Source organism: Argentina silus (genome assembly GCF_951799395.1).
Source record: "Argentina silus genome assembly, chromosome: 6".
In the NCBI taxonomy this organism is placed as follows: domain Eukaryota; kingdom Metazoa; phylum Chordata; class Actinopteri; order Argentiniformes; family Argentinidae; genus Argentina; species Argentina silus.
Window position 1 is genome coordinate 2,566,920 of NC_139660.1, and position 17,083 is coordinate 2,584,002.

A 17,083-nucleotide genomic window follows, 5' to 3' on the forward strand; every position below is an offset into this window, starting at 1 on the left:
CACAACTAAAAGCAAAACATCCAGTACACACTTCAGACATTAGTCCCATAGTTATTCCCCTGTCGCCATTAACTACACAGTTTGGTGGCACGGTAATCCAGAGGTTCGACCTACAACAGGGAGCCATACTACTGTACCAGTACACAATCCAAATGTCAAAGAGTTCTCCCCGAAGCCTTTACAATCCCACCATGTTTCCCTAACAGCTGTTAACTACACAGCTTGGTGGTCTCGTAATCCAGAGAGTTGGGCAGGCGCGCGCTGAAAGCCTGCAGGGAGCCGTGGATGCGTACCACCTCGCTGGCAGTGAGTTTGAGCCGGTGTCGGAGCAGACAGGCAAACAGGTCCAGTTTCTGCTGACCCGGAGGGGAGAGGCGGTTGACCCGGTCTCTGATGTCCAGCAGCTGCAGCAGAGCCGTGTCCTGTGAGCCCTGAGTGTACGGGTAGTCCAGCTGGAGGATGAGATCACGGATCGCTTCCGGGTCAAAGTGCATACTGTAGCCAAACACCTGGATGCTGTTGATCTTCATGTATCCCAGGTTCCGTGAGGGGTCCACCATTTCCAAGGGTTCGTAGTACACACTGTCGTTTGCGGCCGGACCACTCTGGGTCTTTATCCGGCTCCTCAGGTAAATGTGGATGGTTTCGAAGAAGGTCTTCCACTTGTTGCCCAGAGTGAGGGTCCAGTTGTAGCACTCCAGGGGAAGGTCCAGCTTGGTGGCCTGCCAGTCAGGGAAGGTGTTCTCACTCACAGGGATGTACCAGCTCTCAGAGTGACTCCCTCCGAAGGGGTTGATGTAGAGGGTCAGGACGGGCTCCAGGGTGCTGTTCTTGGTAAGGCAGATCTGGAGGGACACGCCCAGGAGCATGTGGACCATGTTGGACTTGTACTTGTTACTCTTCAACGTCAGCAGCATCCTCTTCCTCCATGAGGGGTCGAACCAGCTGTTCAGACGCATGTCATTGCTGATGAAGATGGCGTGAACCTGGAGACACACACGCATGCATACACACATTGAGATGACCAAGTTATCTGAGGGAATATGGAAAAGGCAGAAGTTCTTGAACCCTCGAATTATAAATCAAATGGAATCAATTAAAACCTAATCAAGCAACTGTAACAACATATGAATCAATACAGAATCATTGATTAGAAGATGAATGATAAAACCAATTCCCACAATGTGAATTGATACTCCCTGCTAACTGTGGAGCTGGTGTTGTCAAACCAAACAAAGTATTGTTACAGTTTAGACACACAGACAAACACACTGAACCCATACAATTGTCAGGAAGCAACATCAACAAAGTATGTTGTCTGTTTACCTCCAGCCTCCGGTCAGCCCTCTGCAGCAGGTAGCGTAGCTCCAGGTCTTGGAGGTCCGTCTCGAAGCCCAGGTAGTTCTCCGTAGAGTCAGCCACCATGGGTCTGCAGGCCCCCTGGGTCAGGGCGTAGCCCGGGTTGCAGCTCCCACAGCGGGTGTGGTTGTCTGGGGCGCATGCCGCACAGGTGGGGCCGTCTCCGATGGGGCAGGGTGGAGGGAGCTGGCAGGGACTGTGTTCGTAGCTACAGGTACAACTGTGGAGCTCCTCGGAGAAGGAGCCTAGCTGGTTGTTCTCAGAGCAGTAGAGGAGAGACTGGAAGTGACTCAACCAGTAGGACTGTGGTCTGAGATGGAGAGAGAAACAGAGAGGGGTGGATGATTGATTCATGTGTTGTTGTTTTTTGTTCATGAAACACGGGTGTTATACCTGTTTAGTAACGCTGCAACAAATCAAGTAACAACATTGCATTGATATTACACATTGCAATTGCTTTGCGATCGCATAGTGAAGTATTTGAGCTGTTTTTGTTATTACACAAATTACATCACTGCCATAATTAATGTTTTTACACAGGTCTACAGCAACTTAATGCTGTTGCCACACACGTGTCTTTGAAGTTGTTGCAGTAGCCACAAGAGAAACACAAGTCCTATACGCTGTTACAGTGAAAGGAAAGTCTGGGGATCAAGAACACATCATTAGGTCTAATGGCGAAAGGTTTGAGCACAAAGTGCACTTTTAACTAACTCTGAAAGTCTTATTACTATTCGTTGAATAAAACCATGCTGCCTTCCTTCTCCCAGTAGATTATCCCTTCATAATTGTCAGCACAGTGGAACTGGCCCGGGGAAGCGAAATCAATCATATATCTCTCATCTGTGCGAAGTGCCGAGAACGGGATGTAGGGGAGCCTTTCAAGTGTTCCACTTCACTCCCAGGCAAACTGACAAACATCCCGCTCTCCGTCTCTCTCTCTCTCTCTCTCCGCAGTCTACAAAGATTTTCTCTTCTGTAAAAACAATAATGTAACGCCTGACGTTCGGCACACCAGCAATAACGTAGATAAACACTGCCTGGATGGGATGAACTCTCCCACTCACACAGGGAAGTGAGTGGGATTATCCGCTCCCTGGATTGTTGATTGAAGTGTAATGTGGCTGTGTGGTAATTTGGACGCGGGGCTCACCGTTCTCTGGGTAGGTGGATGTGCGGCTGCCTCTGACACCTCTTGCTGAGACTGAAGAGTTTGAACACCACTCTCTGGGCTCGTCTGAAGAGCACTCTCATGCTGTTCTCCAGCTGCTCGTAACGCCACTGGAACACGCCGTCCAGGGACCACAGGTGTTGGATGGTCGACACGTTCAGGAAAAAGTTTTGCGGGAGCCTCGTCACGAAGGTTTTGAACTCGTCTGTTTCGAAAAAAGAGGAGGGAAAAAAAACCATGAAAGGGTTTGTAATATGTTGTGAAAGAACAAAAGCATAGCAGGGAGAATTGTGTTGAAATTAACATGACTTTGAAACAGCAGTGCCACAGAAAATGTGATGAACCACCATCAGCTATTCATTAAAAAGGAAAAGGCATTGTGATAGTTGGAGATGTCTGGCCCTAGAGGTAAGGTCTAACTTGAAAGGAAAATGCATATGATCTCTTCATACATGTTGCAAGGCTTTCTCAAGGCTTAGGGAAATCATTAACAGTGTCATTGGGTTCGGCGACCCGCCATCCTATGTTCCCGTGGTTACGCTCCTCCTCCTGGCACCTCGTTGTGCTGCTGCAGCAGAACGTTGGATGTCTTTGATATCGCTCACCGAAGGACACATTTACGACACCTGAGAAACTCTTTATTCCTGGCAGACCCCTGCTCCTGCCTCTCCCCCATGCTCTTAAAACATAAACTTTGAAAGTAATTGCACTTACGAATATTTCAACCAAAATTGAGAGGAGAAAACCCATCCATTCTGATTTCACTTCGGCAATTATAGCCACTGCAGGGTGACCTAGCATAGCAATAACACCCAAACATTATGCTAAGTGCTCTTATTCTTGCTGTGTTACCACGATGGTGCGAAATGCTGGACTGGCAATAAATGTTTTTTTATTGCTGATTAATCCGCTGTAGACATATTGTAAACTACCTGTGCAGGGATATGTTTATTTTTTTAATCCAGTCCTGTCATGCAGCTGATTTGCTGTACACAGAATGGGTGCCAAGTCTTGGTTTTCACAGCCAGACATTACGGTTTATATGGTTGACCCATAAATCATACAGGAATCTGGAGTCCAATCGAGGGACCATTCTTGCACCTTTAATTGTGTGACTCATAATAAAACTCTTTTATTAATTTTCACCTCATTTTCCCTCTAAGGATTTGACCAAGGGCAGTAAAGGGTAAATATTAGCGATTTTAATTATAAAGCTATACACACCATGGTGCAACACATCGGATGATTGTTTATTCAACGTGTCAATGTATTCGATTCTTTCCCTGCTCAAATGAAGCAGAAATAAATCCAACTTTTTCATACCTGAGTCCTCAAACTCTTTGTAGAGGGTTCCCCAAGTCTCCGTGATCCGCTGTAAGCTGTCCTCCATGGCCTGGATGTCCATGTAGGGACAGTTGCACTCTGGGAACTTGGGGTCACACTTGCACCAGCAGTCATTGTCTTTGCAGACAAACCCCCCCTCTCCGTTACAGGCGATGTAGCTGAGAGCAGCCTGGACGAAACTGTCTCTCAGGTAGTCAGGAAGTATAACCTGCAGGCCTGTAAAAAAGGATTTAGTACCATCGTCAAACCATACGGTTATGCTATGACAGCATAGCAATGACTGATATACAGTATACTGCACAGAGAGACAATGATATTCTCTAGAAGCATTATTGCTGTTTTCCAAGATCACGTCATCTGTTGGGTGTGTCTCCCTCTGAGCCAGAATGTATGATACAAAACAAAATCAATCTTTCTAAATCTTATGTCAGATTGTTGTTTTTATTAGGAGCTGATGCTGATGTGGGAGAACATTCTGTGCAGTATTTGCAAATACAGATTATAATGTCTGACAGTGAAATGCAACATGGTCTGGGAGTCATGCATCACGATACAAATAATACAAACCTTGTAAGTGGACTTTGTTTTCAGGGCTCTGGACCAATACGGAGCTGACAGAATCAAGGTTGTCATAGTTACTGCAGCCAAGAGGGCCTGTCCGGGTTTCTGTTACCTGGGAAACAACAAATAGACCATGCTTTTAAATACACAGTTATGACACATTGCTCCAGAACATCAATATAAAGCAAAGCACATTCAAATATACAGTACATTATGTATTTATTATAATTGACAGTTGGCCAATCTTGGGTCCTTGCTCTTCTACATTATTCACATAAGCACTCAATAAAAACTCAATAACAACAACATCAACAGTACGTCATATGATGAACGTTTACTGAACTTTGGTAACAAAACGCAAGAAGGAGGCACAGAACACCGTCTCTTTAGAGAGTGAGTTCTCCCGGATTTCCGCCGGGAGTGATTTCTCTGTGGGGAAAATGCAATGAATAAAAAAAAAAAAAAAAAAATTATTCTTCCCTGGAGAGCAGATTCAGACTCAGTCATGGCTGCCTTCCTGCCTTCCATGACTCACTGCAGAGCCCCATTTAAACAGGTTCGCGTGGCGGGGCCTTTCTCTGATGATAATCACCCACTGCTCAGAAACAGATCTCCACTCCCCACGATACTCTGAACGCTGAACGTCAGTGCAGTACAGTACCCTCTCTCATCTCTTCAGCCATACTCCCACTAACAGATGCTGCATTGAGAATTGATTTGCTTGCATACAACATGTATATTCTGTACATCCCCCTCTTCACAGGCGTTCTTAAAAAAGGCACCGTTTTATGTTATTTTTTCTCTCTCGCAGTCAAAGAAAAAACAAAAACTCAGGCTCGGGTAGGAGGCCTCAACACTCATGATGGCAGGTCTTTTCCGTCCTATTGACTGACATCTCCATTGACCTTTGCTGCAAATCCGTCTCCACCAGAGCGTCCTCTCCACCCTCATTTGCAACATGAGATCTTCATTCCGATCTTCTTTTTTGCTGTGACATGGTGGAGGAGCTCCTAATTGATTCCCATTTTTCTCTCTTTGTGAGAGTGGTGACGGTGTCGGCGACCCGGCCGTCTGCCCAGGCCTCGCCTGTCGGGGGACAGTTGGTGGGCAGAGACAGATGGATGAGGCGAGACAACGAGGGTCAGTCCATCAGTAACACAATCAAAAAAGTGCTGAGGGGTAGGGGACCTGAGGCCAATGGCATAGAGTGAAAAGTCACGGAGGTATTCAATCAAACCCTGAATCCGGCAAACCCTCGGGCCTTTGGAGAAAAGAAATGCGCCTCACGGTACAGAGGACGAGGGGACCATCTGTGTGTAATGCTTTTGCTATTATATTTACAACACACTGTAAATCACACGTTTCCTTTCATATGGGATTTTATGGCTGATATGAATGTGAGGAAATTAGGAACAGCGCAGGTTTTCGGGACACTTGAATATTCAATCTATATGGAGCATTATTTGATATGCCATATGACATCCCATATGGCAGAACATTGACTGATGAGCAGGGCATTCAATTTCCTCTTTGGATAGCAGCTGCTATTCATTGCAGATACATTCTGGTATATTACAAAATGCTTAATGCCACATTATTGGCCACCTGCAGGGGCTTTAGGCAGACGCTGGATTCCAGAACGTCTTTAATGAAACTTTCTTTCTGTTATCTCCTTTCTTTCATAAGGCCGAGAGGGTGAGAGGATTGGATCAGCCTCCGTCCACCATGTTGGTCTGACCTTTCAGGTCCTTTCAGACGATGCTGATAGGAAAGGTGGCAAGGAAAGGTTGCTGTTTAAGACTACTGTCTGGTACATCGTCTACATGTGTCAACTCTCAGCCCTCTGAAAACAGCAGGACATCGATTCGAGTGGCGAAGGCATAAAGACCCAATACTGCCATAATGACTAAAACATAACCTGATACCGAGACTCTTCGAGAGCAAATAAATATGAAACCGCAGTGTTGAAAAAGAGGGCCCCGCTGCTTCCAAGTTTCTCTCATTGTTCATCATTCTGTAGACACACTCTCAACAATTGCTCAGGTCAGAAGGGGATATCACCATCGATTTAGTCTGGGAAATTGTCAAATCATAACAAAAATGATCCCTGCCGCTCCGAAACAGCTTGAGTCATTACTCATTATAGCGGCAACCTGCGCTGAACTGAGGAGGCCCGCTACACCGTGACTTCTTTAAGAGAGCCCAGATTTCAACCGCCAAACCGCAGCACACCAGAGCACTAACAGGCTTTTTCCTTTTCCTCCTAAATATTTATCCCTCCACACAGTGGCGGCAGGAGGCCAACCCCACATCCTCCTCCTGTCCTCCTTAACCCCTCCCCGGTTCCATTTCGCATTCATACCGCGGAACGTTTAGTTGCGTACCGCGGGGGTCGATGAATTGAAGAATCAGTGGGCGCCTCAGTGATTCACTCTGTTCCAGTAATGGAGCTGAACCTCTCCCCGCCTCTGTGCTCTGACCTGTCAGTCATGCCAGATGGTCGCCTTTGGAACATGAAAAAAGCCGCTCGCTCCTTCAACCGAAAAAAGAGTAACTCCCTATATCAACAGAACAGACAAAGCAGCACGTCTCCAGTTTTTGAGAAGTCGCTACCTTCGGCTGTGATCAAAATGTCCGACCTCCCAAACAGCCTTGTCTTGCCTTGCAGGGAATAGGGAGCTTTGATATGAACAGAGGAACTGTGATTGATAGTTTGCTCCATACAAGAGCACACGCCCTGCTGTATACTCCTGTCAGTGTACTCTATACAGTACATGAACAGCAGTTTCTGTAATCTCTCAGCCGGAAACATATACAATTTGCACTTCACGTCTGTCACAACACTGGCGACTTTCATCTGAGACCATCTTTCAGGTTCAGAGGAAACATGTCAATAGTACAGTATATCCACATCATTACTCATCTTGATGTAGCTAATGTACTATATACAGTATATCTTGTGCGTGCGTGCGTGCGTGCGTCCTTGCGTGCGTGCGTCCGTGCGTGTGCGGGAGAGAGAGAGAGAAAGAGAGAGAGAGAGAGAGAGAGAGTAGACAGAGTAGACAGAGAGACAGAGAGAGAGAGACAGGGAGAGAGAGAGAGACAGGGAGAGAGAGAGAGACAGGGAGAGAGAGAGAGACAGGGAGAGAGAGAGAGAGAGACAGAGTAGACAGAGAGACAGAGAGACAGAGTAGACAGAGCAGTTTACCTTGATGGCAGTGGAGGCTATCTGGATGTGGTGCAGCTTGCGCAGGGTGCTCTCTCTGTCAATGAAGTAGGAGGCGGCCAGCTGGTGCAGAGCCTCCAGAGTCACAGCTGATGAGTTGCCAGAGTAGTCGCTCCCATCCACCCTCTTACTCAGCTTTCTCTTGTCCACAAATATTGTTAAGGCCTCTTCTCCTGCAAACAAAACAGGTTTGTAAATGTTGTTAATACAATATTGGCTGATATTATTTGAACAGGGTTTGCACATATTGGTAGTTTGCTAGCGTTATTAAAACAAGCTACACCACACCATCAATTGCATATTAGTGGGATCAACAGTATCGGTGGTCACTTGTTAAGCTATTCAGTTAAGTTCATGTTTGATGATAATGCTTTGGCAATGGTTTTATTTATGTAAACATACACATATATATATATATATATATATATATATATATATATATATATATATATATATATTTGTATGTTTAAATGAATACAATATAAAAATCTAATATATATATATTATAATGCATTGGCAATGGTTTTATTCATTGAAACATACAAATATATATATATATATATATATATATATATATATATTAAATGAGTTTCTGTTCCGTTCTATTACAGGCTAGGCCTCATCGCTTAAACATTAATGTTTTGTTTTTCTTTCTCAACTGCAGAAAGGTGCCCTTAAAATATCACTATCTATTTATGTTTTTCATGAAGTCCATATGTTCCAGGACACGGATAGGCAATCCATTTATAACCCTAGCAGCACATCGCTGGCATACAGCCAGGGCCCGGCTTCTCATTTTCCTCTCCTCATACTTCTCAGAATTGGTTGTGTGCCAGAGCATGGAGGATGCAGAGGCTCGGGCAGCTGGGGGGGTTTGCATTATAAGGAGCCACTCATAACCGCGACCTTTCAGGAGCCGGGAGCCGGGGCTAAAGTAATCGACAAGTGTTGCTCTCTAAGAGGAAACCCATTCCGCCCGCTTCCCCGACATGCACAAGGCTTTGTAACTGAAATAAGCTCTTCTCCTGTAAAGAGCGACCACCCGCCCCTCACCCCCCTCCGTCCGTCTTTCGCTCCTTCATCAATAGCACAGTGACGAATGACTACGGTGACCAGGACGATGGATGTTTTGGGGCGTTAACGTCGGCTTCGTTGAACGAATACGCCGCGTGTTTATTTTTTTCAGCATTTTTGCTCAGGCTGATCAAGTGCAGTGTGACGGCCATGTTTACCTCCCAGAGTAGCCGACAACAGGAAGTGAGTCCCATACTTCCTGATCAGATTGTCTGTGATCAGCTGAGTGGTGGGTCGCCGGCCCAGGAGTCGGATGTTGCGGATAAACTCGGGAGTCAGGGGCAGCGGGGACTCCAGGAAGTCTCTCCTCTCCACGGCCAAGTTGTTTACCTTCCACCGCCCAAACTCCCTAGAAAGCATCAAACAAGGAAGAATGAACATGCCGTCGAAGGAAGGCTGCCGTTTGGTAAACAAGACTGTCACTAATGATGTGTTTTTATTAATGTGCGTCTGGCAGGGCAGAGGAGAGGAGAGGAGAGGGGGGTCTTTGGGGGGCAGCAGCCACATCACGTCACTGCATCATTAGCTTTAAGTTCTGACAGGAGAGAGGAGGGAGGGACAGAGAGAGAGAGGGGGAGAGAGAGAGGGGGAGATGGGGAGAGAGAGAGAGAGAGAGAGAGAGAGAGAGGGGGAGAGAGAGAGAGAGAGAGAGAGAGAGAGAGAGAGAGAGAGAGGGAGAGACAGAGAGAGAGAGGGAGAGAGAGAGAGAGAGAGAGAGGGAGAGAGAGAGAGAGAGCAATGAGATCCAAAACAGGTACCATTTGGAAGATGAATGTTGCTTGGGAGGGAGCTGTGCTCAAAGCATGCAGCTGACAGGTGCTCTCCTTAATAAAGACATTATGACAAAAATATGCACTGACAGAAAAACCCATAGAAATCAGCACATTGATGACATCCGATACGTTTCATAATTAGGGAAGAAAGAATTGTGCCGGAAAGAAAATGCAGGAGGCGGCCGTAAAGTTTTGACAAACAGAACATTCTCCTCAGCATTTCTAGCTTTGACACCTAACATCTACAGTAAGGCACTGCATATACAGAACCAGTACCAGTATACAGCACCAGTACCAGTATACAGCACCAGTCAAAAGTTTGGACACACCTTGCCAAGAGTGTGCAAAGCTGTCATCAAAGCAAAAGGTGGCTACTTTGAAGAATCTAAAATATAAAACATATTCCGGTTTGTTTAACACTTTTTAGTTTACTACATAATTCCATATGTGTTCCTTCATAGTTTTGATGTCTTCAATATTAATCTACGATGTAGAAAATAATACAAATAAAGAATAAACATTGAATGAGAAGGTGTGTCCAAACGTTTGACGGGTACTGTATACAGTGCGGTACGCAACCTTAAAGATGAGTGCATCATAATTTGTTTGTGTTAATCCCCTGCGTTTGAATAATCACATAATTAATTCGATTTCAGAGTCAGGGCAACCTTAACATGTGCTGTCTGTGTCACTTAGCTGGAGGCTAATCTAAAATTGGGCCATTTACATGGTGTTATGGGCTATAAAAAGATCTCCCTTTCATTCTGTCCCTCTTTCATTTCTGTCTTCGACTCAATGCCTCTGACACACGTGCACACACACAAACGCACACACGCACGCACGCACACGCACACACACACACACACACACACACACACACACACACACACACACACACACACACACACACAAACACACATATAAAGTTATAGGTACGGTAAACATGTGCAGGATCACTAAATGATGCAGTGCACTCTGAAGTAAAAGCCTGTGTGCTGTAATCAGAATAGGTTGGGCAACCTTGGCTGTGGATGATGGATGGAGAGAGAGTGGCCTGCTGAAAGGATATATATCACATTAAAGCAGGAGTAATGAGGAACCCCCTCCCCTCACCACCCAGATGTTGAATTGATTCATTCAAGGTAAACCCCCTAAATTCAACCTGCGTCTTGTGGAGCATATAGGGCAGAGTGAATGTGTGTCAAATACAGTGCATTCGGAAAGTATTCAGGCCCCTTCACTTTTTCCACATTTTGTTATGTTACAGCTTTATTCTATAATGGATTCAATTCATTTTTTTTCCTCATCAGTCTACACACAATACCGCATAATGACAAAGCAAAAACAGGTTTTTAGAAATGTTGGCTAATTTATTACAAATAAAAAACTGAAATATCACATTTATATACGTATTCAGACCCTTTGCTATGACACTCGAAATCGAGCTCAGGTGCATCCCGTTTCCATTAATCATCCTTGAGATGTTTCTATGACTTGATTGGTGTCCACCTGTGGTAAATTCAATTGATTGGACATGATTTGGAGTGGCACACACCTGTCTATATAAGGTCCCACAGTTGACAGTGCATGTCAGAGCAAAAACCAGGCCATGAGGTCGAAGGAATTGTCCGTAGACCTCCGAGACAGGATTGTGTCGAGGCACAGATCTGGGGAAGGGTACAAAAAGATCTCTGCAGTATTGAAGGTCCCCAAGACCACAGTAGTCTCCATCATTCTTAAATGGAAGAAGTTTGGAACCACCAAGACTCTTCCTAGAACTGGCAGCCCAGCCAAACTGAGCAATAGGGGGAGAACGGCCATTGTCAGGGAGGTGACCAAGAACCCAATGGTCACTTTGATAGAGCTCCAGAGTTCCTCTGTGGAGATGGGAGAACATTCCAGAAGGACAACCATGGATGCAGCACTCCACCAATCAGGCCTTTATGGTAGAGTGGCCAGAGGGAAGCCATTCCTCAGTAAAAAGCACTTGACAACCCGCTTGGAGTTTGCCAAAAGGCACCTAAAGGACTTTCAAACCGTAAGAAACAAGATTCTCTGGTCTGATGAAACCAAGATGGAACTCTTTGGCCTGAATGCCAAGCGTCACGTCTGGAGGAAACCAGGCACCGCTCAACTGGCTAATACCATCCCAACGGTGCATGGTGGTGGCAGCATCATGCTGTGGGGATGTTTTTCAGAAGCAGGGACTGGGAGACTAGTCAGGATTGAGAGAAAGAGGAACGGAGCAAGTACAGAGAAATCCTTGATGAAAACCTGCTCCAGAGTGCTCAGGACCCTAAGCACACAGCCAAGACAATGCAGGAGTGGCTTCGGTACATCTGTGAATGTCCTTGAGTGGCCCAGCCAGAGCCTGGACTTGAACTCGATCGAACATCTCTGGAGAGACCTGAAATAGCTGTGCACCGACACTCCCCATCTTTGCACCCTGACAGAGCTTGAGAGGATCTGCAGAGAAGAATGGGAGAAATTCCCCAAATATACAGGTGTGTCAAGCTTGTAGCTTCATACCCAATAAGACTTGAGGCTGTAATCGCTGCCAAAGGTGCTTCAACAAAGCACTGAGTAAAGGGTCTGAATACTTATGTAAATGTGATATTTCAGTTTTTCATTTTTAATAAATTAGCAAACATTTCTAAAAAAAACTGTTTAGGCTTTGTCATTATGGGGTATTGTGTGTAGATTGATGAGGGAAAAACAATAATTAAATCCATTTTAGAATAAGGCTGTAACATAACAAAATGTGGAAAAAGTGAAGGGGTCTGAATACTTTCCGAATGCACTGCATATACGCTCTCAAGATGCTGTTGGTCTGTGGGAATAATACAAGTAGTTCCATTTGTATAATTTAAGCTTGCTGTCCCCTACAAAATGAATATAATAAACAATGAACTGTAATGTCAAGAGCTCAGCCAGTTACTTATGCTGTGGTTTATTTTAGACATGGACCTTGACTAATCTGTCGGTCAGTTACATCTAGTATTACTATTCATCTTTACCTATTTCTATGCCGTACAAATAAATTACCTTTTCAACTGGGCTACTACTTCACCTGAGTTCTTTGGAGAGAGAGAGAGAGAGAGAGAGAGAGAGAGAGAGAGAGAGAGAGACAGAGAGAGAGAGGGAGAGAGAGGGAGAGAGAGAGAGAGGGAGAGAGATAGAGAGAGAGGGAGGGAGAGAGAGAGAGGGAGAGAGAGAGAGAGAGAGAGAGAGAGAAAGAGAGGGAGAGAGAGAGAGAGAGAGAGAGAGAAAGAGAGGGAGAGAGAGAGAGAGAGAGAGAGACAGAGACAGAGAAAGAGAGAGAGAGAGACAGAGAGAGAGAGAGAGAGAGAGAGAGAGAGAGAGAGAAAGAAAGAGAGGGAGAGAGAGAGAGTATCCACAAATCCCCTCAGTCGTTCATTTCTTCAGTTATCGTTGACTGTGATAAGCTAGCCATGTCTAATCTTAAACCCCCCCATAGGCCCAATGGTTCGTCCAACAGGGAATGAGAGGAAATGAAATGGATTTCACCATGAAGCTGATTTGGGGGTTTGCAGTCTTTCCTCAGACCTGGCACTGTAGTCATTATTGTTATCAGACGTATCTCCTGCAGTTCACCGCAGGTAGCGGCATCTGTTTAATTTTGCACTCTGGCAATACTGTTAATTTATTTTCAAACTGCGCTCACATACTGTACTGTGTGGGATCTCTGCAGGTTAGTTCAGAGCACTGACATTTAAAAGAACATTAATATTCTGCATCCTGAATCTCTCATTTTACAGAACAGAACATACACTGCACCTTAGATCTGCTAATATGCTAATCCACCAACACCAATGAACACTAATGCTTTTCTGAGATCTCCAAAGACACTCACTTTATCAATAGAATTGCAGCTTTCCATTTTCAAGGCTGCAGCAATACCATAATGTATGCTATGGCCTTTTATACACACGTTCAGGTGTTTTGTCCAACTGCAATATGTCAACACTGTGGAGGATACACAAGGTACACAGCCGTTTGGCGCCAACCCCCTGGAGCATGGCAACCGTCCCTTGGCATTGGTGAGTCTAGACAGGTGGTATAACGAAACCCCATCTTTGCATATGAGAGCCGCACCGTTCACCCGCCAAAACACTTTCCACAGTGATTTCCTAAACAGAAAAACAGATCCCATTTCCTTCAGAAGACTCATTAAAAATGCTTTCAAATTCAATCAAGAAGAAGAAGAGAAAATTGAAAGAGGGATGAGATCGTGCGATTTCATTACCCAGACGCTGCCGTGGTAACACACACCACTGTAACCAGAAGCACCACTTCTGGTAATTCATCTTCTTTCTGTCATTGAGGATTATTGGAATTTAGCAGAGACGCAAACTCCGCAGCAGGGGAACCGGGCACCGAGAATAATATTGTCACTTTTAATCTCCTCAGGACTGTTTTGCACAGAAATTATGTGTTATTGGCCAGGGAATAGATTGTCAAAAAAAATCTGATGTCATTTTAAAACAAACAAACAGAGCTTATTAGAGCATTTGGCTATGCAGCCATCACAGGACATTAGCAATGGCACTGACATGTTGGACCTATGCTTGTCAGCACCGCACCCAACCTCCTATATTAAAAGTGAGACAGGGAGGCAATTACCAGCTCCAAGTATGCAATATGTCCACACCAAGCTAAAAAGCAATATCATAGGGATTACATTTTATTTGATACCATTTGATAGCAAGCCTCTTTACCCAGTGGGAACCGTCTTTGACATGCTGAGAACTTCAAGGGAATTTGAACAGAGAAGAACAGACAGAAAACATCAGTAACAATGTCCAACGACAAGCTGAGAGAGTCTGCACTGTTGCCTCACTTATGTCCCATTGTGAAAACCTGCAGCATTCCCTGTGTTGTTGTTTTTTTTGTTTTACTACAGCAGCAGTGTTTCTGTAAGGGCACTGTATGCAGATTACTGTGATCCAATTAAATCAAAGGTACTTTCTATTCACCACAGGGTGCACATTGCTGTCAGGGTGATGACCTACTGTATACAGTATGCAGCCTAAAGGAGCTTAAAGGAGCCTAAAGGAGCAGGGTGTACATTTGTTGGATATCTGCCACCTCTGGCCACTGCGGAAATTCAGTTCCGAGTTCCAAACAACAACATCCTCCCTAATAATAATAATAATATGAACCCCTGAAATGGGGGACAGAAAAGAAACAGAAGAGCGAAAATCGGTGAGTCCACTCCCCTCAGAACATGTTTGTATACAGTATCAGGTAGGACACTCCATTTCAGAAAGCGCTTTTGCAGGGCCAAAGCAGCGTTTGTGCGTTTCTTTCAAGGGACCCGAATTGCTAGCTGGCTACAGTTTACAGGTTGTGGCATGTAAATTAGCTAATACGTCAGGACACAACAGAAATGCAACCCGTAATGATTGAGGATAGACACATCTCGTCTAAGCACCCGAGTGGAGGAGTAGAAGCGTCCAATTTACCCGTGTCAACCTCGGCGGAGCCTCGAGACAAAAACACCGCATGTGTGTGCGCCATGTTTCTGATAATGAATCTGGGGACTGGTTTATAATTAGCTGAACAAGTGAATGGTTTACATCATGACTCATGACAGTTTGACGTCAGTTGCCATAGAATGACATTAGCCATGATTGTCTAATGATCTTTGTCATGACACTGTGATTTCAGCCTTAAGAACCAAGTCCAATGTCATGTTAATTGATATCCCGGTATGTGCCCATTAGCAGTTATCATCTCAGAGTAAATATTGTCTTATTGATTCATATAAATTTGCCCATGAAAGCTACAAAAAAAAACACAGCATTGAGCATTAAGAGAGTACTCCCACCCACCCCCCCCTCCCCAAAATTAAAAGGGTTTCATAATATCACTGTTAATCAAGGATGGTTGTAATCTAGCCAGCCTCAGACCCAACCTTGCAGATGACAGTGGCCTCCCAGGGGAGTCTGTGATAATGCAGAGTAATAAGTATTAAGAGCCCACTAATCACTTGGCCACATGATAAGACTATTAATCTTACCGCCCATGCAGCATGCAAGGGTGATGGCCCAGCCTTAGCCAGAGGAGAAAATATTAAAAAGCTTTAACGCGCCAGCCGATCACCAAAGCCATAAAACATCCCACACAAATCCATAGATGTCAAGAACCCCCGTCTGCCATTTCCCGGCGCATGTTCAATATCCTTCCAAATGATGACGGATATATGATTTATGACACATAGCCGCTAATTTCCATCACAAGCCAATACCGTACCTCGGAATGTGTTCACATTATGAATAATCATTGTGTCTCCCCCTGCACTAATCAACATGTGTTACCGGATCAATTGGAATTTGAATTCTGCTTGGGAATTTGGGAAAACTGGAAACTGCCCATTTTATGTACATGCAATATACAATGTAAAAAAAAAACCTCAAGAGCTATGTGGCATCTGATATATGTGCTATATGCCGTAAATGCCAAGCAGTGTTTTCCGCCTGTCTAAATGCCTGTTTTCTGCCTGTCTAGATGCCTGTTTTCTGCCTGTATATTATACTGTATGTCTTCTGCTGCACAGTGATGTATCCCTTATATTGGTCCTGATGGTAAAAGAGAATGTCATCTTAGTAACCTCCAATATCTGGTTGAATACAGAACCATATGTCAACACACAAGTTAAAACCGGAGTCATAATGGTATTAATACTTACTTTAGACTAATGTACTTGCTGTAAGTCGTTTTGGATAAAAGTGTCTGCTAAATGTCAAAAATGTAAATGTAGTTTAACACACGTTGGCCTTGTCAGTCAGCAGTAGAGACCGCATCAAGTCAAGTCACATCAAGATAAATTATTAAAGCTTATAACATACCACTAGAATAAAAGTATTGTACTAATCCTGAATAGTTGAACGATTTAACACCCAGACAATGGTGTAAAGGTAGAGATTAGACAACCTCCCTGTAGATTCTATCTGGCCCTTGTAATGACCTTGATCAACTAAAATCCTTTAACAGGGCCATGTAATCATTCTTATTTTAATTGAAAACAAACATCCCTATGTATCTAAAAAGTCACTGTGTTTTTTGTGAGAAAGGTTGTCACTAAATATGTATAATCATTATTTTCCCCTTGCCTCTGCCTGTCCTTTCCCCCTTGCTTCTGCCTGAGTTACTTTGGCACTAGTTTTGTAAAATGTTTAGTAATGCGCTGTGAATGTCCATAAGTCACAAACTGTAGAATGTAAACAAAACTGGAGACAGGCGACATCTTTATGATTGCTAGCAAACGAGAGTCAGCATGGGGATAATTAACGGTAAATTCCAGTAAGTTACTCAATTTACCTTAAAATCAGAAAATGTTTACCGTTCGTTAGCAACCACTGAGAATAGCTTTTGCTAGCAATCATAACAGTGACGTCTGTCTCCAAAAATTATGCAGCCTAAGTAGTCTCAGTAGTCTCCAGTCTCCTGTGCAGTATGTCTCCAGTTATGTTTACATTACATTGGTTGATTTGATTGAGGTGTACTTAGTTGTCATTGGTTTATTAAAATCAGGTCCCAGAGTGGCTTTGT

The 17,083-nt window shown here is 44.3% G+C and overlaps 1 protein-coding gene across 1 annotated transcript in view; it reads right to left on the reverse strand.

Annotated features, from left to right (window-relative positions):
- Positions 1 to 209: 209 nt before the first annotated feature.
- LOC310805354 (BMP/retinoic acid-inducible neural-specific protein 3-like) overlaps positions 210 to 17,083 on the reverse strand; it is a gene marked incomplete at both ends in the record, with an annotated part of 17,987 nt that continues 1,113 nt past the window's right edge. Inside the window, 7 exons of the mRNA XM_083671003.1 lie at positions 210 to 986; positions 1,327 to 1,669; positions 2,513 to 2,735; positions 3,854 to 4,090; positions 4,442 to 4,547; positions 7,644 to 7,834; positions 8,894 to 9,084. Coding sequence (XP_083527129.1) covers positions 210 to 986; positions 1,327 to 1,669; positions 2,513 to 2,735; positions 3,854 to 4,090; positions 4,442 to 4,547; positions 7,644 to 7,834; positions 8,894 to 9,084 — 2,068 coding nt within the window. The remainder of the gene's footprint in view (positions 987 to 1,326; positions 1,670 to 2,512; positions 2,736 to 3,853; positions 4,091 to 4,441; positions 4,548 to 7,643; positions 7,835 to 8,893; positions 9,085 to 17,083) is intronic.